General features: G+C 36.7%; 1 protein-coding gene and 1 long non-coding RNA gene across 3 annotated transcripts; one reads left to right on the top strand and one right to left on the bottom strand.

The window, feature by feature from the left end:
• The first annotated feature begins 1,045 nt into the window (after nucleotides 1–1,045).
• Nucleotides 1,046–18,801, top strand: lyl1 (LYL1 basic helix-loop-helix family member). Of its 2 annotated transcripts, none has more exons than XM_022675517.2 (4): nucleotides 1,046–1,866; nucleotides 7,461–8,474; nucleotides 13,104–13,198; nucleotides 14,147–18,801. In XM_022675517.2, the coding sequence occupies exons 2-4, from the start codon at nucleotides 7,876–7,878 to the stop codon at nucleotides 14,725–14,727; spliced, it is 1,275 nt and encodes a 424-aa protein (XP_022531238.2). In that variant the 5' UTR covers nucleotides 1,046–1,866; nucleotides 7,461–7,875; the 3' UTR covers nucleotides 14,728–18,801. The 2 variants fall into 2 exon arrangements, with proteins under 2 accessions (XP_022531238.2, XP_049335563.1); XM_049479606.1 differs by lacking the exon at nucleotides 1,046–1,866 and adding an exon at nucleotides 1,892–2,329.
• LOC125802237 (uncharacterized) lies at nucleotides 18,760–20,445 on the bottom strand. Its single transcript, XR_007439272.1, has 2 exons — nucleotides 20,054–20,445; nucleotides 18,760–20,006 (listed from the first exon to the last, which is right to left on the bottom strand). It is a non-coding gene; the product is annotated as an uncharacterized LOC125802237 (long non-coding RNA).
• Between the last annotated feature and the right edge of the window lie 1,532 nt (nucleotides 20,446–21,977).

Below are 21,977 nucleotides of genomic sequence, written 5' to 3'. Positions count from 1 at the left end.
AGCTATATTCGTAAACTCTTTCGCTATGTTAATGGCACAGGCGCAAGGCATGAAAATAGCTTGTTTGTGGGGTGTAAAATAGCAATGAGCTTTGCGACGTACCTCATGCAGGGTGTAGATAGGGCCCATTATGTCTTGGCAAAATGACTTGAATTTGAAGGTACATCATTATATTTAATTGCAAGAAAAGGAAGATGTGCATTCAAATGGGCACTTTGTCTCTTTTTTGCCAGTCTAGAGGACAATTTATTGATGCTTTATCAACCATGGCAGCACCAGGGAGAGCTGATTCCACCAGTGATAAAGCCCCGTGGCATCATTGTGTGGAGCAGCAGAACTTTATTCTCTGGAGTGATGAAGCTCCATCCAATACCTTTAAGAATAGTTAAACTGGTATAACTAATTACCCAACATCCGAAACTGATCTAAATAATAACATCAAATCCTTACAGAAATTGTTATAAAAACTGGTGAAAATCCTTCTGTGAGGAGTAAACACAATTCATGCCGCAATGGTGGAAGAAAATCCCCTCTTTGTTTTTTTTAAGGAGTCTTGTCGGGAAAATGATGGGAATTTCCCAACAATCCAAGCAAAAACTTAAATCATTTAATTATTAATGAATGAACAGTGTTAGTCATATAAACACCTACTGGCCTGTTTAATGAACTGGAGCTCATCAAGTGTGTGTGTGTGTGTGTGTGTGTGTGTGTGCGCACATACAGCCGCCTTTGGTGTTATTCAATTGTGATGTAAAGTCAGCTTCCTTCTAGCTGTGATCCAAGAACCTTTAGAGTCTAGGACTGACCAGAGTGTGTGTGTTTGTGTGTGTGTGTGTGTGTGTGTGTGTGTGTATTGGGGGGCATGTTTCCTTATCTAAGGTCCGCAGGCGGTTTTTGAGTCTCTTATCAGCACTCACCATATTGTGTGAGTACATCCTCCTGTCCAGCAGAGAGCGGAAAACTGTCCCTCTCTCTCTCTCTACTTGCTCTCTCTCTCTCTCTCTCTTTCTGTACTTGCTCTCTCTACTTGCTCTCTCTCTACTTCCTCTCTCTCTCTCTTAAACTCTCCATCTCTTTTTCTTGCTCTCTCTCCCTTTCCACCTATCTCTCTCCTGCTCTTTCTCTCAGGCTCTCTCTCTCAAACCCCTCTCTTTCTTTTTACTTCTCTCTCTACCGCTTACCCTCTTACTCTGTCTTTCACTTTCTCACACCCTCTCTCGCTCCCTGTCTCTCTCTCTCTCTTTTCCTCTCCCTACAGTCCAATACATCCCCATCCAAATGGCAGCCCACTGGAGCACCATGTCTATAACAGGGAAGAGGACATAAGGGAAAGTGTGAAAGAGCGCGAGAGCAAGAGAGCGAAAGACATAGGGTGGGAAAAGAAAAAGAGAAAAAAAGGGAGAAGAGGGAAGGATGGAAGCAAAACGCATTATGTTCATTTACACTGACTTCACCATTACAGTGGTTCACTATTAAAATACTGGACATGTCTTACTGGTGTTTATACACTGGTTGGTTGACCACACTGGTTGACCGCTAGATGGTTTTAGGGGCGGTCAGTTCATCTTTTCTGTTCTGTTCAGCAAACCGTCTGAAGTACTTGACGGGAGTGGATGGAAGACAGCAGTGACGCAAAGGAAAGTGGACATAGGAAAAGTGACAGAGTGAGAAAGTGAGAGAGAGAGAGAGAGAGGGAAAGTAAGTTAGTAAAGAGCTAATGGAAGGCGTGAAGGAATAGGGGGCTGTGTTTGTGACACAGAAGACGGGTGGTCGAGGACACACACACACTTACACACACACACATCAGCGGTGGAGACCTCAGCGAGCGTGTGTGAGGGTGTGATCGGCGTTCTGACCACAAACATGGTAAGTACCTTAAGGAAGCTATCAATGAGGCTATTAAGGAAGTGGACTTTTTTGACATTCATCAGTCTGCAGTTATGGGAGCTGGACGGCTGGACATTCCCAGATTTTAAAGCTACTAAATGCTTTTATTTTTAGTTTGGCATTAAGTTTCCTGTATAACTAGAGGATAGAATGGCTAAAATTACAACATATAATGTACATTATAAATCGTATCATCATTGTCCTGATAAAAAACTTTATTTTTCTATTTTTGTCGCTGTTCACTTTTTGACATATCAATCTGAGTGGTATTCCTAACATTGTTTCAAAATGTCATGATGAATGGACCAAGATAAAACATCACAGAATGACTTGCAATTAAATATTTTTACACTGACTTCTATTGAAAGCTAAAAAAATATTTTTGGTTTTGGGGAATTTTTAAGATGTTTTGGATGTTTTTGAGGAACAGGGACAACATGTAGTAAGTATATTATAATAATTACAACAATATCACTGTGTTGACTAAATGCACACATTTCCTGGTCTTTTTCAATTGTTTAAAACTAATTTTTAATTAATACTAAAAATAGAACATTTAATTGCAACACACAAATTACATAACTTTAGTTACATTTATGCGCACACTGACTGTTAATAAAAGATGCTAAACTAAAACCATAAAAAAGAGAGATTTGTGAGTGTAAAAAATGTGTGAAAATAAGTGTATGAAAAACTTAAGCAGCCACATCTCATTCACAAACATGCTTTTCTAATATTTGAAAGATTTGGTAACATTTCCCATAAATTCTGTATTCATAACCCATTATATTGCATACATAATATCTTTGTATGACTTTCATAAGCTTGCATAGTAACTAATGATAACTTACACATAGACATATATACCATGTTATAAAGTAAGTGTGTGTGAGTTCATAAAGAGAAGTTACATAATAAAATCTTAAAATATCAGTTCATAAGACAAGGTTTGGTACTTTGTTTTACAACGTATAATTACAATATAGAGCTGTTTAAGTTTACAAATTTAACTTGTATTAAGTATTTAACATGCTATAAAGCATTATACAAGGTAATTACTGGCTTTAAAGAAGTGAGTTTTTATTTATCTTTTAAAGAAAAGGCTTTTGCTGGCTTCAAACTTAAATGTGTTATATCTCATTCCATTGGAAATAATGTCAGTTTTACTATACTAAGAATGAATGCTTAAAGTGCTTTTTACTGGCTTTAAGTGAATTGAGAAAGTCACATCTAATAGATTTACAAACAAGACATATAACAACAATAGTTGCTCTTATGATCAAATATTATAAGACATTATAAAACTTATCTTTATAATGTCAAATACTAGTTCTTTATAATTGGTGATATGTATGTCACCACAAGTACTTGTGAAAGGCCTATGAAAGTCATCATTAAAACATCATTAAAACATTCATAATGCATTATAAATACAGGACTAACAGGAAGCAAATATTCTTTACAGAACGTGTTTCTTGTGTTTCACTGAGCCATACACTCTTTCTGTGTGAGTGTGTGTTAATAAACATGAAGCCAGGCTGCCAATGTAAATAAGAAGTTGTTCTTAATGATTTGCCTGGTAAAATAAAGGTTTAAATAAAAAAAAGAAATAAAATAAAATAAAATAAAATGACTGCAAAATATATTACACAATATTATTGAACCCATTCGTTTTTGTTTGTGCTTGGTAATTCTAGGCTGTGCACTAAAAACTAAACACTACACTCACTAATGCTAAAGTAGTTCCCTAGAAAGGAATTATACTTAGTAGTAGACTGTATTTTTCTTTAAGTAGAAAATCTTCTTTTCAAATGCAGTATAGTCTAAAACTAAGCATAATCATTTTCAGGGAAACTACCCCATTATTTTTTCAAAAGCTTGCCTATAAACATCAAAACATCGTCTGTTTTGTAATGACAATTCCTGTGCAGTCATTTAGCTGCATTCTAAAACAATTCTAAACCAAACATGAAGAATTAGACGTCCAAATGTAGCCCAGGCTAAATTTAGTAATTATTGTTCAGTAACAATGGAGGCCCATTTGTTCATAAAGTCGTGTACCTACATTATCTTCAATTCAAGCATGCTGACGCAATGTATTCTTGTTTACTAATAAAAAGTTAATAATTTTGGTGATAGTAAATGAATGAATTAGCAAAACAAAAACATTTAAGCCCCAGAATAGAGAGTAAAGGCGTCTCAGTAAAGTTCCTTAAATACACCTTTACCGTTTTAGCCATAACTAAGAAAACCACGATGATAAGGAATATTTATAACCATCAGCAGAAAGGGGAAACTAGCTCAGTGAATGGAAAGAGGACAGCCGAGGGGGAAAGGGGAAGGATCTGGATTGCAAAAGCAAGTCATGAATCACTCAAGGCCGAGCGAATTTATCCGTCAACAGTGCTCACATATTTATATTCTCAGAAACAGATGTCATCAGCTTTGCATTGTTTTAGTTTTCGTTGGTGACATAAGTAAATATCTAACTATGTATTATTTTAATGGAGACGTTTCTGTTGTCTAACAGCTAATCAATGCAGCACTAATATAACGTAGGTTTTGTATTTTAAATGATAATAATCAGCCAACATGTACAGTAATTGCAATTTTTTCTTCAGTCCTTCTGTGTGGTTGTCTGCAGCTGATACCTTTATACTCTGAATAGATTATTTGAGCAAATGATATGAAAAGGTATCAAAAACATACATGAAGCCATTAAAAATTTAACAACACTAACTGAACACAAGACAGTATTGTGTAAAGGACTTAAGGAATATCGTGCTACTTAAAAAGTAATTGCACTTACTATAAAAAGCTGCAATTACTTAGGAAATAGCAAAGATAAATTAATAAATAACAAAGAAAGTACTAAGCTGTTAAGTATTCTAAAATGTGTGGCTGATGTTATAACAAAGTTGTTATTCATACAGTACAATTCCATTATTATAATAATGTGCAACATTATGAAGGGCTACAACTGGACAAAATATTGTCACTGTCACACAAAAAAAACATGTATCTCCAAATTTTAACTTTGTATTTCAGTAGAAGTCACTGCCACATGATATAATTCCTAGCCTATTTTGGCTGTTTCCTTTTGTTCATTATTCATAAATATTTAACCGAATATAAAGAAAAGCATTTGGATTCACGTTATGTTAAAAAAAAATGATGGTTTGGGTATTTTTTATCATTATGCTGGTAAGGTGCAACCAAATTGTCCTCTTCACTTCTGCAACAGAGAAGAATCAGAGAAGCCTTGCATAAAGACCCAACAGTGGCTGTTTATCAGATGTGGATATTCCCAGCCAAGAGTTATAAGAACGTTATAAGAATGTTTAGCAATGTTTTTAGGAAGGTTCCAGGAAATTTAGCCTGTAAAGTTACAGAAATAATGTTCCAGGAATGTTCTGAAACATGTGACACAATAATGGTTTGCATTGTAATGGTATAAGAACATTCACATTCCCAGCAAGACAAATACTAACATGTAATTTTTTTGGAAGGGCAACATTCCTAAAACGAGTAATTAAAACATTGACCCAAGTTAGGATGCAGCACTCTTAAGCCGTTGCTACTCCTAAACCTGGTTGAATGTTTTTTCAATGGTAAAAAAGTCAAACATTGAGAATAATAATCTTTTAATCAATTGTTTTTTAATGTAGATCATTTATATATGCACTGTGTAAGCTGTTACCAAATCTGATCCCAAATATTTCTAATTAGTGATTGTGTAGTTATGCAATCTATCATTTATAAAGTGTGTTTACATACATGACAAAAGTCTGAATTAAAGGAGAAATCCGGTTTGAAATAGACTTGGCTTGTAGTGAAACATGATAACGAGTAGTGCTGTGCGATATGACGATAAATATCGTGGGGACGATAGAAAAGTGTCTATCGTGCTACTTACCTTCTATTGTTCCTATCGTTTCTACAGTAATTTCATCAATTATTTGTGCAAATATATAAAGTATGATAAGATGAAATGTATTGGTGTGGTCACTTTGCATAAACGGTTTATATAAATGATGATAAAGTAATCTTCGCAAAACAAGCTTTATAATGTGGTTTTGCGACATGATGCTGCTTTACGCTATTTGACGGACAAATAAAAAATTTGCTTCTGCATCTACCTCATCTGTTTTTATTTGACACATATATATTGCTGCACTAAAAGGTAGTAATTCTCATTTGTGAAAGTTTGGTTTAATGTCACTTTGAAATAAAGTTGGAAAAAAGTAAGCAATGATATTATTTTGTCATATTATTCGAAGAATAACTGAAAACATACCTAAATGTGTTATATCATGATATATATTGTTATCGTGATATAAACAAATTCCATATCATGATATATGATTTTTCTCATATTGCCCAGCACTAATAACGAGTCTCTTTTTTTGTCGAATTATCCACCTCCATTCACTCCCAGCATTCCACAATGCAGCACTTTTAGCCAATGCTCCCAACAGACTTACAATGCTAGAGATAGGAGCATAGTGTTGTCACTGTATATAATCAATATTTTTACACCATTAACTCAAAGCTCAAAGTAGCTCCACACTTTATTAGTAGAGCTCTGAGAGCCCTGACATTTAAAACAAGGTACTGATAACTTTAAATGTGCACAGATAGAGCACAAACTGAAACGTAGGATAGGGGAACAGACAGCAAAATTATTTCCACATTTCTACCAATGAAGTGTGAAGCTATTTTGAGCTTGTTAATGGTGTAAAAATAATTATTTCTTTTGCATGACCACGCTATGCTCCTATTGTTAGCATTGTAACCTGTTCGGAGCATTGGCTAAAAATGCTGTATTTTGGAATGCTGGGGGTGAATAGTGAAGGTGGGCTATTCGTCAAATGTTTGTACTAGGGGTGGGCGATATGGCTCTAAAATAATATCACGATATTTCATGATATTTTCACGATAACGATACTTTTGGCGATATGGCAAAACACTAAAATAGAACATATATTTAGAATTTTATTATTGCATGCATATGATATGGCTAACTGAGATATTTAAAAAAATGATCAGATTTGTAACAGAAGTCAATAATCCAGAGTGTCATGATACTAGTAATGTACTCCAAATATCTCCATATATTCAGGATTAAAGTAAAATAAATTATACTGGACTGATATAATCTGTCTCTAGTAGATATATAATAGGAAATGAGAACAGTGTGAATTTTTATTCTGGGTCAAAACGTATACGTAACGTCAAAAAAGTAGCACCTTAATGTGATAATTAGGGGTGGGTAAAATGTCATGATATTTCAGGGTAAAATATCGGTCACGATTTTTTTATTGCGTACGATACGATATGGCACACCCCTAGTTTGTACTCATTATAATGTTTCACTTTAACCCAAATCCATTTCACACTGGATTTCTCCTTTAATTGGTTTTACATGTTTTTTAATGGCTGTTAATGACTTTTGCACAGTATATAAATATTCCTTATGATCATGTTCAGAATATGGTATAATAATGTATATAATATATAATAAAATATATTCTCACTTAATTTTCCTTTTTTCTCATGTCATGCTTTTGCAGCAGTTGGTTAGACCAGCCTGGATCTTCTGAACTCTTATCTAAGGGAATTGAAATGCAGCACAGCATCTGGATAAAGACTGACAGACCCTGATCTCTAGTCAGTTCCGATAAGCTTCCTGTCATACCGTCATAAACAGGCTTACTGGGACACCTGATCTGGCATCAGAGCACTAGACAAATGGAAAAACCCTGGAGTGATGGGATCAACACGTACTCTTAACTCCAAATGAAGAAATCAAAAAGGTCTTCTGAGCTGTGTGGTGAACTTTAGCTTTTAGCAAAGAGCATCCAAAAGCACACCTGGACCAGAGGTACTGCTCTAACTGCTGCATCAGAACCCTAGACACAATCAGGGGCATAGATCCAGCACCAGGTGGAGAGAGAGAGATACAGGGCACAGGGTTAGGGGAGGACAATGATGGAGAAGTTGGGCCCCCCTGTCTCCCCGTCCCCTTCGCCCGCACCCTCAGTGACTGAGCGCTTAACCCCTCCTCAGGATGTTTCTCCATGTGCTAGCAGCCCTGCGGCTAATGAGGCTAACCACGTGGATAGTGGTGCACGCACGATCCCCAGCAGTCCCGCCGTGACTGAAGACACTTCAGAGCCTGCATCTAAATCTGCTGAGCCAATCAATAACCAGGACAAACCTACTACACCCCCCCTGCTACCGGGGTCCAAGCACACAACCTCCCCAACCACTACCATCATCACCACCAACACCACCACCACCACCACCATTGTTCTGTCTTCTCCCTCCACTTCAGCCCCTGCTCCTCTACCACCCAACATCCCGGTCATCAGTCTGGCTCACAGCAAACCCCCCATGCCTCCCATCCCTATGCCCACCCCACAGCTCACTGCCCTGCACCCTATCCCAAACCTGCCCCATGGGCCCGGAGAGCTACGACTAGCCCAGCTAGCATCTCTTTCAGGGACGAGTCCCACAACCACCGTGCCACCGCCTGGAACTCTGCTGCAACACCAGTACTTGCCTGGGCACCCACTACTCAACAGGTAAGAAACAATTTCAATTAAACCAACTCATATGCTAACCTAGATCATTAGTAGGATTTTGGAAATGGCTTCATGTTGGTTGATTCAATCATTTTTGGAAACACTTCTCTCATTATAAAGCTAAACTCCATATAATGGATTTATTGAGTATTTTAGTTGATGTTTAATGTATGAATTAGTAAGTATATGGCTTTGTTTGGGGTAAAAATGGCATTTCCAATAGAAAATTAAACTTTCTCTGGTAATGTATGGGTAGCTCCAGTTTGGCAAGTGTAAGCTTTGAGTCTAGCGCAAACCTCAGTTTGCTTTCCCTGGCATTTGCTTCACCACATGCCAAGTTTACAGACATAGGCACAGAAAAAAGTTGTAGTCATGAGGACTGGGCTGCTTAGCATAACTAGCAGAGTCTGGAGGTGATGAGCTGCTTTCCAGTATCAACAACACCATATTTTTTTTACCAACTCTGACTAAGGCTTTTTGCTAGTGGGCCAGATTTCTGAAAATATTGGTGGTGTAAGTCTTATTAAGTTAAGACTGTGACATAAAAGTTCTGAGTTTTGGAATTGATCGATTTTGCAGCTTTGATTTGGTTCTGCTGCATTTTCTTTTGAAGAGGGAAAGACAGTGTTGAACTCTTATGAACTCTCTTATTATTCATCCATATCAAGATAAATACAGTATGACATTCCTTGCTACACCAATAAGAGTCCTGAAATTGACAAAATGATTCTCTGGGATTTAATTGTGAATCAGTCTGGATCGGACAAATGCAGTGTGAATAGTCAAATCTATTAAAATCTGTCCAATGCGAGAAATTATCTGCAGATGCGAGTATAATTAAAAATTTCAGTGTGCTTTAGTGTACAGTTTCTTCAGATAATTAAAAAAAATGAATAACGTAGTGGATTTCTTATACTAATTGTGGAAGGGGGTAGAAACTCCATAGCTGTCCACTCTTTCTTTTTCTCTGCTCCCTGTCCGCTTCTGCCCGCTTTAATTTCCCTCCATTACAAAATTGCTCATTAACGAGAAAGCTAAAGTTTTCAGTTCTTTCTGGAAAATGAACAGACAAAGATGCACCAAGGAATTTCTCTTTAATAATTGGGTTATTTTTTTCTGCGAATAAGCTGAACAGAAAAGGAGAACTGGTTTTGCAGATGACCACAGTTGTAAGAAAAATCTGCAAACTAGGGATTTTTTTTTTAAATAAACATATCCAAAAGATAGTACCAGCCAGTAACTGAACCACTCATTGCCAGTAATGTTACATCTGGGCAATATGTTTATATTGCTTCATTGTCATCACAGTATGCTGAGTATAAACTGAATATCTTTAGACATTCTTAAAGTTCTCCTTCTGCTAAAATCCAGTTTTTATTGTTCTTTGTATAATACTATAGGTCTCCCTGAGTTGTATATGCATGCTGCATATGAATCTGTTCTTCAGCCTCCCTTGTCTACAGTAGTTAGTGAAAGAAAATCCTCAGAAATACGAGTCAATTAGGAAAAGCTCTGACATTAATTTAGAGACCACGTATTCAGTGATCTAAAGCAGGGCTAAATAGAAACACCAGAGCACTTTTTTCACCAAAAAATAGACATTTTAAAATGAATGAAAAATAATGGAATGAGACCTTTAATTTGACTGTTTAGAATCTATTTTAAAGAAACATCTGCACAATTTTGAATGTTTTTTTTTAACAAACTTTGGATATCTGGGCGTGTTTAAGATCATTATCATGCTGCATTTAATGGACTTAGTTCTAAAGTAACTTACTAATTATGTAGAACATAAGCAACAGAGGACATAAAATCCCAAGGCTAAAACATTTTGGCCAAAAGGTTAATATTACAATAGAGAAAGTAAGGAGGAATGAATGAGGAGGGGAGCAGGAAGTGAGGTTAGAAGTAGCTTGTTTGTCAAGATTTAAGGAGAGTAATGCACTTTGAAGAGCTCAGTCTTTAGGAGTTTCTTAATTGTAGCAAGAGGTGCTCCTGCTCTGGTAGTGGTAGGTAGTTTGTTCTACCATTGGGGAACTCTGTATGAGAGAAGTCTGGATTGCTTTGTGTGAATGTTTGGCAAAAGTAAGGAGCGTTCATTGGAGGAGCTTAGTGGCCAGGAGGTAACATAGACCTTAAAAGCGAGTGCTTTTTTGAGTTCAACAAATCAGAGGATTTATTTGCAAAAAAGCACCAGGCTTGTTTTAGATGTTCCTGGCTTGTTTAGAAAAAAAACTGAAGGTCATATTTAGTATAACAGAGTGTGCTAAATCTTCCTGAGGGTTTACACATTACATCACTGACTAAAGACATGTCTGTATAATTTAAATTCAGCCAAAACTCAACAGTCTTACAGTTACAGCCTTTGTGTTTATTCTGCTTTAAGGAAACATGGAAAAGAACCAGCACCTGCTTCCCACACCAGTAACCCATGACTTGTTGCTCAACCCCTTCCGTCAGTCTTCCGTTCCCTGTACACCAGCAGTGCCAAGCTGCCATGCTGCATTCAGCACTTCTCTCTAAGTTAAAGCTCTAACGATAACATTCAAATTATATATTAAACATTATATTAAAGGCTTGTAGTTCAGTGAGAATCGATCTTTCAAAGTCTATCAACCGATTTCATATTTTGTAAAGGCCAGGGCACTGTGAAGGCCATTGCAAAACTTTACGTAGTAAATTTTCATATTTTGAGGTGTTTATGATTACTACCCTGCATTAGAAACTAGTAGGCCATATTTTAGCAACCTATAGGTGAGCCTGCAACCCCGCACCATGCAATTTGATTTAGGGCATGTTAGTTTGTTTTTGGTATTGGGAGGATACAAAAAAAAACACCTTGCGTGGCTCAAAACAAGCAAAAGGCATGGACTACTTAATTTGTCATAGGCGTAACGTGAAATAAAAGAATGAGCATGTCACTTGCTATTCCCTTTAAGAGTCAGGTGTGCTTTGACTTTGTCAGATTGGTATTTTAATGGTGCAGTGCTTCTTTGCTTCTCAGCAGAGGAAACTGTCCTGCATTAGAGGTAAGCGGATCCATCCAAATATTGATAATAAACGCTGGTATTGATATTAAGCAATACTCGTGTAAAAAGATCGATACTCAAGCTTTTTCTCTCTCCTGCACTCAGATTCATCAAAGTCTACTCTCTGTCTGTAGGAGTAGCACTGCGCTGTGTCCAACAGCATTTTTAAAATATATTTTTACACTCTGTTTCTTAATGAAAAAACAGAATTGCACTGAAAGAAAGAAAATCACTTATTTTTTATTGTTTTTTCTAAAAACAAATCTATTTGAACAAAGAAAGAATGAACTAGAAAAGATGTCTAGTGAGGGGAGAATTTTTATTTTATTTTTGCGGTTTCTCCTTTTCTACCTCAAAAAATATACATTTTGCTCATGTTAAGGCAAATTTGTTTTGTTACTGTTCTATTGTTTCTAAACAAAATTTGATGGTGTTGTGTTAATTGTGATAATAAAGTATTTTGTTGTCACTACAATGTTTGGTGAAATTCTATCCTAGGTCTTTTGGATCCTTTGGATCTATGAAGCTTAAATATAAAAAAGTATCGGTATCGATATCGATATCGGCAGTACTGGCCCTGCATTTACTTGGTATCAGATCGATACCAAAATTCCTCGTATCGTGTGCAAGCAGGTCATTTAAGGGAACCGCAATGTTATCTTATTTTAAATTTCATTAACACCTGGTCCAATTAACGAACTGAAAGCCATGGCTGTGTGGGATAGAATCTGATCATTTGGTTTATGCATTTATTACTGGTGTTTTAGATGTATTGGGAGGATGTACTGGATAGACTTTAACATGTGGCTTAAATGTGTCTCACACCACCTCTTGAAGTGGGTTGAGTGATCTATTTAAAATGAATTTGGGTGCATTTACAGCTACATTTTACATTTACAACTACAGGTATAGTTCTGATTCTCAAGATGCATGAAGTGAGCAGGTGTGAACAGGGTCTTTGATTTGCCTTCCTGCCAATCCAGTGAGCAGTGAGCACTTATCTTTAGCTTGCATTATGCTTTATTAGATAAGTTCATCTTTTACTAACATCAACACAAATAAACATACAATATACCATATACAAACAGTGTTTTGTTGTAGATGCATACATGAAATAATCTATGCAAATCACTCTTGAAAAGCACATTGAAATTGCAAATTCAATCCAAATGAGAATAAGAATGGTCCAAGTTCCATGTGAATTGTTGTTCATGTTTAGGCTTGGGGGAAAAGATACAGAAATAGATGGGAAAGGGGTCTGATTCAACAGATGCAACCTGTTGTGCAGTGCTGCTTTCACAATGAGTAAAGATCTATTTTGACTCTCTTGATCATTCTCTGAGCAGGTGTAATGAAGACAGGTCTTGACTGGGCACATCTGTTCAATCAAAGCACAACTACTCATCAAATCCTGGATAATTGCTTTTTATGGATTTCTTTCCCTCAGAAACATTGGTTAAATTCAGTCATTTGCTACACGTACCTAGCTACTTTGGCCTTTATAGGAGCAGAATTTCGTATTTAAACAGAATTTGGGGGGGGGGGGGTTGAGGTTGTAATTATTGCCTCAATTAAGCTGTGTGTCCTCTTTCTCTTGCAGCTCTTTCCTCGGCCACTCTGGTGGATATGGGATATTCAGCAACAACCGCATTAAGAGAAGGCCATCGTCACATTTTGAATTAGAACTGACTGAGTGTAAGTTTTAACCCTTCGTCTTCTGGAAATGTGTCTTGTGTTTATGTGCTGGCACTTAATAGACAATGGACTGGTTTCCATAAAAAAGATGTTAAAACTAACTCAGCATTTACTCAGTCTTATTCAGATCACACACTAATGCTAACAACTACATACTACATACATACTAAGACTTGCAGTCAAAGAAATAGAAAGTCAATTGAAAGGGACCAGAGGGGTATCCTTCTGATTAGTCCAAGGAAAAAGGATTATTTTTTTAACAAACTTGAGCCCTATGTGAATGATATTAGTTTTACATACCAATAACGATCCTTTTTGTTCATAACACATATGCAGGCTCTAAGCTACACAATGACTCATCTAAAGCTGCAGAAGCTTTGCAACTCTGAGGAGTTCTTTTTCAGAATTGCGTCTTCTGGATTTGAGTGTTGAGGTTTGTGGTACAGTGGCACAGTGAATCAAAATGCCTCCTTAAGAGCCTCTATACTTGAGAAAAAAACAAAAATTCCAGAATATATTTGACGAAACATTTACCAATGTGTCGAATCACACAGGACTAGTATAACCTGTTTTTAAGGCTGAATTTGCAGAAAGTTAGAAGCACCAGGATCTCCACAAATCACAGCTCACTGACATGGTGCATTCAGACAGGACTAAAATTACTGATAAACTAAAAAAAACTACATTACCCCACCTCCCCATGTAAACCTTATCCTGTCCCATTAGTCCTATGTGAAGTTAATATTATTGGCATGTATGTAGAGCTTATGTAGCATGAGGTAGAGTTAAATAGAGGTCTACAGTTAATTCTAAAACTCCAAAGTCCTAGCCTGAAAGAAATGAGTGCCGCCAAGCCAAGTGCCAAATAAACAAAAAAATATTTCCCATGAAATCTCATGGGATTTCTCATGAATTGATTTATGATGCGTTTCTATGATTCTTTCTCAGGTCCTCCTCAGAAGATAGCACGCCGCGTCTTCACAAACAGTCGGGAACGCTGGCGACAGCAGAATGTAAACGGTGCATTCTCAGAGCTACGCAAGCTCATCCCCACGCACCCTCCTGATAAGAAGCTCAGCAAGAACGAGATCCTGCGGCTGGCCATGAAGTACATCAACTTTCTGGTCAAGCTGCTAAACGACCAGGCCAGTGAGAAGGCCACCCATGGCCTGATGGATGGGCTCGAGGAGGTGGAGGGCAAGACGATGAAGGACAAAGGGCTGGGAAACAGGGACAGAGACTGTGGACACGATCTTCGTGTGCTGGGTCCAGACAGCACCCCTCCATCCCAGATCAGCCTGTCCGCGGTTCGTCCGGCCATGGCTACCACTGGCCGCAATAGAGACTCCACTGACTCCGTCGTTGCCCTGACCACGTCGCCGGGGTCGAGTTGCTATGGTGACACAGACAGTGAGGAGACCCCTGGCATACAGAATTCTGGGATGATAAAGACAGGCATGAGTGGAGGGATGATGGAGAAGATGAAGGAGCAGATACAGAGCGTTACAGCCAGTGGATACCAGCGATGACATTACTTGTGTTTGTGTTATAATATATACTATATACTGTATGTCTTTTGTGCAAAAGTGTCCAGACTGGCCACCATTTTTGATCATTGGGTTCAGCTGATCTGAAGGATAAGTCCAACATTTTCTAGCTTAATTTGCTGCATCTGTATCAAACCGTCAAATCTAAGCAATGTATCCACTCTATTCTGCCACGCCCACTGTCAAAATCTTGTTTCTTCCACATTTGTGTTAGAACTACTTAAAGTGAATGCAGTCTGAAGCTGACACCAAACATAAAGCTATGCTAGTCCAAAATTTCATCAGGCTATTTAACCCAACCTTAGTTAGGACTATTTAGAGCAAAGCTTACTAGCTTTCTAGCACAACACAAAAAGATGTTGGAATGCTGTGGTGACACATATAGTTAACTTGAATCCACTGTCTTCCAAAAAAGTGGAGCTGCCTCTGTGGTTGAGGGAGCTAAATTTAAAACATCTATCCAAACATTAATACGTCTGCTCTTACCATTCTGTAGAGGGAAACGCAGTTAAACTCAGATGTATCCAGTGCTGTGAGGCTGTAGAAAAAGCTGTAAGCTTAACTGCAAGTACACCCAATACATCCACTTCACCGAAGATTCATAATGGAGATGTTTCTCTGGGTGATAAAGTTCTGGGGCCTTATGTAATATAGTTGCTCATGTACGAAAATATTGCGTAGGCCACATTTCAAGCTCACGGTCAGATGAACTATATATTACTTGAACATGAGAAGCATTTTAATTTCTTACATATCTTTTTATCGTATTTTTTGCACTATAAGGCACACCATATTATAAGGCGCACTATCAATGAACATCTTTTTTTGTATGTAAGGTGCACTGGATTATAAGGCACATTTTAATAGACACTGTAAGGAACTTCTTATTCAGCAGGTCTCGCCGCTGGGTGGTGGTGGGGGGGTGGTAGCTAGCTAAGTTAAGTAAAGCTAAGCTAAGTAAACAAAACTGTTATACAAATGAGACTTTCTTTTAAAGTTAAATGAGCGCTGGATGTTAATCTACACAGATTTCTCTCCTGTTTATTTGGGTGAGTAAAGCGCTTTTGCTTATTTACAGTAAGCTTAGATTTCTGAATTTCTTCAGCACTAAGGCTGGAGCATTAGCATTAGCAGCTAACCATTCCAGCAGTGCTAGCCAGGGTTAGGAGCAGGCTACAGACCAAAAATACTCACCTCTGAACGGGGAAATAGCGAGCATGGTTAGCAGATAATGCTTATGCTACTCCAGCAGTGCTAGCCGGGGTTAGAAGCAGGCTACAGACCAATAATACTCACCTCTGAACGCGGAAATAGCGATTAGCGGTTAATGCTGATGCTACTCCAGCCCTGGTGCTGGAGATCTAAATGAAAATTCCTGTATAATGCTGTACTTCAGCGGCGTGGCTTTACTGCACCTTACAACCTGACTAATGAAATTCAAACATAAGACGCACCAGATTAAGAGGCACACTGACGATTTTTGGGAAAATTAAAGGATTATAAGTGTGCCTTATAGTGCGAAAATCTGGTAAAGAGCAATTGTAAGAGCAGATGTGTGGATGTTTGGGTGGATGTTTTAAATTTAGCTCATTCAACCACAGACGCAGATCCTCTTTGGTAGATGTTTGTGGGTGTAAGTTAAAACACTGCAGTTCAAGCTAAATTACTGTAAAAAAAGCCTGTAACTAACTGAGAATTTTATACTACTTATTCTGTACGTTTGTGAAAACTATGGCTGTCATCTTCATGTAAATCAATGGATCAGCGGCCACACCTGAAGTTCTACCACAAAGTAAACAAATGCAAAATAAGGTGGATAAATAAGGTTTCAAATTGTCCGTCCATGTATGCCACCCATGAAAAGAAAACATAGCGTAGTAGAGGTTAATGGTTACAGTAAAGGGGAATTGTATTACACATTTCAATACAATTCTATGTTGTTCTGATTAAAAATACTATAACTAACATAAACATATATAATAATCTGCATTAAAAGAGGCTTCAAATGTAAAAGACGTATTAGCAGAACAGCAAATTTCAGTACGGTAAATTTTTATCTATTTTATTTATCTGCAATAGTGTACTTTTTCATGGTGTAAAAACATCCAGAAATTCTATGTATTTTTTTATTGTGTATTAGAGACTTGTACATCTGTTGTGTTTTTTTTTTTTTTTTTTTTGGAGTAGCTTTGTTAGTACAAAGTTGTACAGTAAGTTAGCTAGGTGTAAATATAGTATACAGTAAATGGACAAAAGTATTGGGACATCGAGAATATGCTAATGATTGAATTAAGGTGGTTAAAATCAAGCACCTAGCTATGCAGACTGCATTCACAGACGTAAGTGAAATAATGGGTGTTTTTAAAGAGCTTGCTGAACAATAATCGTACTGTAAAGAAATGCCACTCTGGATAGTCCCCAATCAGCTCTGAGTGGTATTATTAAAAAGGGTTGAGGATCTTAGGAGACATGGAGACTACAGAAAAGTGTTCCATGACTCAATATTAATGCATATGAATTTAGATTGGAATATCATAAAAAAAAACTACTGCAGGTGTAATTTGTTTGTGTCCCAATACTTTTGTCCGTACAGTTTATATAAAGTGAATTCTGTTACAAAACTTCCAAAAAAACTTTAGGTATTTATTGAGGTAATTATGGAGGAATCCAAAAGTGCATTTTATTTGAATCATTGGCCTAAAGTTTCAAAATATAAACTTGACACCAGAAGGTTGCTGGTTCAATCCCCTGGACTGGCAATGAAATAACAGTGTTTTTACTCTGTCAGAATTCACAATCCCCAATTGTCCCCTGTAGCTGTGGATGGGTGCCATGGGTGGGTTAAATGCAGAGGCTACATTTTGCTGTCCTGCTGTAAGATGCCTAAAAAATGATCTTAATCGTAAACTATTTAGCTACATAATCATTTAGCTACATTTACCACAACCCCCTTTTTCAATCCAACAACACATAGTCTAAGATGGCACTGATATAAGTTATAAAGAGTCTACAGAAACCAATAAAACATCTACTCTCCTTATAAGACGTAAGATTTACTTGTATCCAAGCACAAGCACAGTTTCACCCACAATACAATGCTATTACCACTAATTGCTCCCTCTGCAATAGATGGACCTCCTTTGAAAAAAATCAATGATATAGATTTACAGCTCAATTTACAAATTACCACGCACACAACAATTTACAAGAAACATTTTGCATATAATCGTTTACTGATGACGTATTACCATCTCCAATAGGTTTATTTTAAGTGTGTTTTGAGTCATTGACGTTATTTGCACAAACACTTGTTCAATGTATTGTCTATAGGCACTATCAAAAAAACGGCATCTGTTATGAATAGAATTTTTTTTTTTTTTTAATGGAAGTGAATGTAAAAAGCATTGTGAAGCAAATATATTGTTTTGTTCATCCTGAAATTCTGACACAACATAAAGAATGACTGCAAGATTCAAATTAGGTACAAAAATATGAAAAACTGCAAAAATGGAAATTAAATATATTCGATTTCTGGTAGTGACGATATGCTACAGATGCAGCAAATGCAGTTTATGAAAAATGCTGGTGTTTTTATCATATCCATTGCTAAACTAGCTTTGGAGAAGCTTAAGATCACCACAACCATGATGTGAAGTAGCATTTGTGATCAGCAAACATTGGTACCTTGTCTGAATATAATCAAATCCTCAGAGAAATGTTCCTGTCTCCACATCTTTATTAAAGCCTTTTCAGATGAGTAGAAGAACAAATTTCTTTTTAATCCGCCTTATTCTGAATAAATGTCTGGATACTGGATATATACTTAGACATATAGTCTGACATAACATACAAACACTGGAATACACGGAAATCACAAACTGACAAAGAGAAAAGCAGTTTGTTTAAGATCTACATCAAGTGAGAGTGAGGTGTGTGTGTGTGTGTTTGTTTATATTTGTGGCTATTGCAATTTTTTATTTACGACAGATTTTATTTTGAAATTTGGTTTTGAAATTTTTACTGTACCCACATTAAACATCTTCCTTCTGCCCCTGACTTAATGTGATCTAGAAGAATCATCTTTTATTTTGTATCATTTGGGTCCGATGTTCCAGTTTCACACTCAGTGAAGCTTTGCTATTGTTTAGTTCCCCATTTGGGTTTGCACCATCAGTAAAAAAGAGCAAGCTTCATATTTTGAGGATGTTGTGACACACTGTATCGTAGACAGCAGGAATAAATATAAATCCTGGGTTTATCGTTCCTCACTCAACATCCTCTTACTATAAACAAATGGGTTATTTTCCTCAAAGCAGTGGTACCTGGAAACTTCCTGAAAACAGAGCAACAGCAGACTTTATTATAGTTAAGCACAGGGTTTGTAGCCTTACAAAAAATCTACCCTCTGTTTACAAATCTGACATTTATGTTTTAAATAAATTAACTCCCAATTGGATGCAGACATGCAGAAACTAATCTAATATGTGAATCTTGTCCAACTCTATCAAACTATTCAAATCAAAGCTTTGTGGGAATAAACTAATATTTGACTGTCACACAAAAACATTGTAAAAAATCATATTGCCATTTTTCACTTTTTACTAACTTTAATAATGAATGGACAGATATAATTGCTACAAAATGACATTGAATAAAATACTGTATATTGACCTACATTGTTAAAGTTGAGTTAGTTTCAAGTAAAAAAATAGCATTTAAAAAGCAACAATAATGCATTTCTGTCAATTCTGTCAGAATTTGTTGATAAATGGACCAATAGAAATTCTCCAAGATGACCTAAGAAACCCTCTTTCTACATTGACTTCCATCGAAAGCTAAGAAGGTGTTGTTTTGGAGATACTTGTTTTTCACTGGACAAAATACTTAACAAATTCTTGCTTTAAAGTTTTTTTTTTACCTACTTAATAATAAACGTATGAACCTCTAAATTGTTATTATGAATTACTATGATTAAGAATATAGGCTATATGATACTATTCTTCTTTATAAGGAGGTCCCATGAGATTATAGGTCACTAGACCCCTGTTAGCAAGTTAGATTCTTAGCTATCATCGTTAGCTTAGCTGACAGATATTACTACATTGCTGATGGTGAGTTACCTAAAGCTTAAGTTTATTTTTAGCTCCCTATGTAATAAAAATGATATGTGCTATATCTGTCACTCACACAGTTCACCCACCACATTATAAAGATTTACTTACAAGACCAGAAGGAACAGGGCTAATACTGGTAACTAACAACTTCACCCACTTCACGTTTTCACACATTCTGGAAATTTCTGGAACACCATATGCTGAAGGAAAAATGTATATTATGATGATAAAACTGAAAATAATAATGATAAAAACTAAAGGACTATTTTTTAGGTGCGAAATGTTTAGAAGCAGGAGACGAATGCTTAAATCTCACACTGCTAGCTAGCTTATTAGCATTGTTAGCTGGGCAACACGACCTCCACCAGTGGGGCTGGAAATGGTGTCTCCAATTAGGTTAATTTATTTATTTTTGTTTATTTATTTATTTATAGATTCATTTTTTGTTTATTTTATAAATACAGTTATTATATAACTGACAATAAGTTTGTACTTTTTGTAATGTGATGTTCTACAGGGGTCACTAATAGGCAGACCCAGACATTGTGCCGTTCGGACCCAAACCGATTAACTACTGATAAGGATTTAATTCTGTGTTCATTTAAAGCGGCGGAACTTTTCTTGTCTTTAAGCTTTACGTGCTTTGCGGTGCAGTAAACTCACAGACCAATCACGTGTGGTGTAAGATTAATAAACGCTCTCCTCAGCCAATCAGATCTGTGCAGACCGCTGCCCCAGCTAGTGAATTGGAATGCGTCCGGGAAAAACGCCTTTATAAAAATATAGGGAGCCCGAGAACTGGCGGAAAAATGAGAACGGGTGGAAACTAAAGACACGCTGAGCACGAGAGAGACAGGGGAGGAATGTACAGAAAATCTGTCCAGAAAGGCATTTTATTATTATTTAAGCAATAATACACGAGAGGGAGTGCTATAACGTCATATTGGCACTGCTGTGATGCGGTCGAAGGCACGAGGCCAAAGTCCTGCGATTATATCACAGTTCCAATTTCACAGTTTATTGAAAGATTTTGAGTTAAACACGACGAGAAAATGCTATCGGTTTGCTTATAAACACTCCGCAAGTTAAAATAGTTCTATAGCTGCTCTGCTTTAGCTGCACTGTAAGCTCTGTATTATCGTCAAAATTTTCAGTCAAAATTGTGGAAATCTAAGTGTACTGTAAATAAACAGAAGCGCTTTACTCACCCAAATAAACGTTTTTTTAGGAGAGAAATCTGTGTAGAATTAAGTCCAGTGCTCGTTTGACTAAAAGAATATGTTTTTTTAAGAATTGAAAGTTTTGTTTACTTCTGATAATTCCATCTTACATTTAGCTTAAAATATCCTACATTAACTGTAAAACATATACACTTAGGCTTTTATTTTAATAATAACAACTCCTAATCTGAAATTAGTGGCTGATAAAGTTTGTAATAATGTGTATTTTCGAATCGCTGGGTTTATTTGTGGGACTGCGTATTTGCCTGCGCCGCCTATTGGAGACATGGCATTTCTGCACTGTGCCTAGGGGATCCAGTGCCTCCCAGTGGTGTTTAATGAAATCGCATTTGGTTTGTAAGCGCTGCATCGTTGCTAAGTTACCTGTATGTGTCAGAGTAATACATGGAGAGCTTCGGTTACAGTTTATTACCAGCCAATATTGTCACTCATAAAACACCTCTCAGCCAATCAAATTGCAGGGTTGGAACTAACTGTGGTATAATATATATTTTTTTTTTTTTCTTCAACTGGACCATACTGATTTCTAATAAATACCCTTGTTCTATTATATAATACAATAAAACAGTTTTTAAAAAAAGGTAATTCTAAATAGATTGATGGAGAACAGCTCTCTGAGTTATCAGAGATATCTGAGTTAAATTTTTATTATATTATTTAATATAGTGGAATGGCTGTGAAACATCTCAATTCTCTTGGCTTGTTTAAAGTAGTGCTATCAAGCAATTAGAAAATAATCAAATCAAGAGCTGGTTAATGAGCAAGCCAACAGCAAAGGGTATGCTTTTTTATGGTTGACCATAAGCTGGATTTTTTTTAGCAGGGTGTGCGTTTTGTAGCTCTAAAACATTGTATTGTAATTCTGTCATTATGATGT

The sequence above is a fragment of the Astyanax mexicanus genome, chromosome 5, assembly GCF_023375975.1.
Source record: "Astyanax mexicanus isolate ESR-SI-001 chromosome 5, AstMex3_surface, whole genome shotgun sequence".
NCBI lineage: Eukaryota > Metazoa > Chordata > Actinopteri > Characiformes > Acestrorhamphidae > Astyanax > Astyanax mexicanus.
Note: the sequence above shows the minus strand (reverse complement) of the source record. Positions and strands in the feature narration are given on the sequence as shown.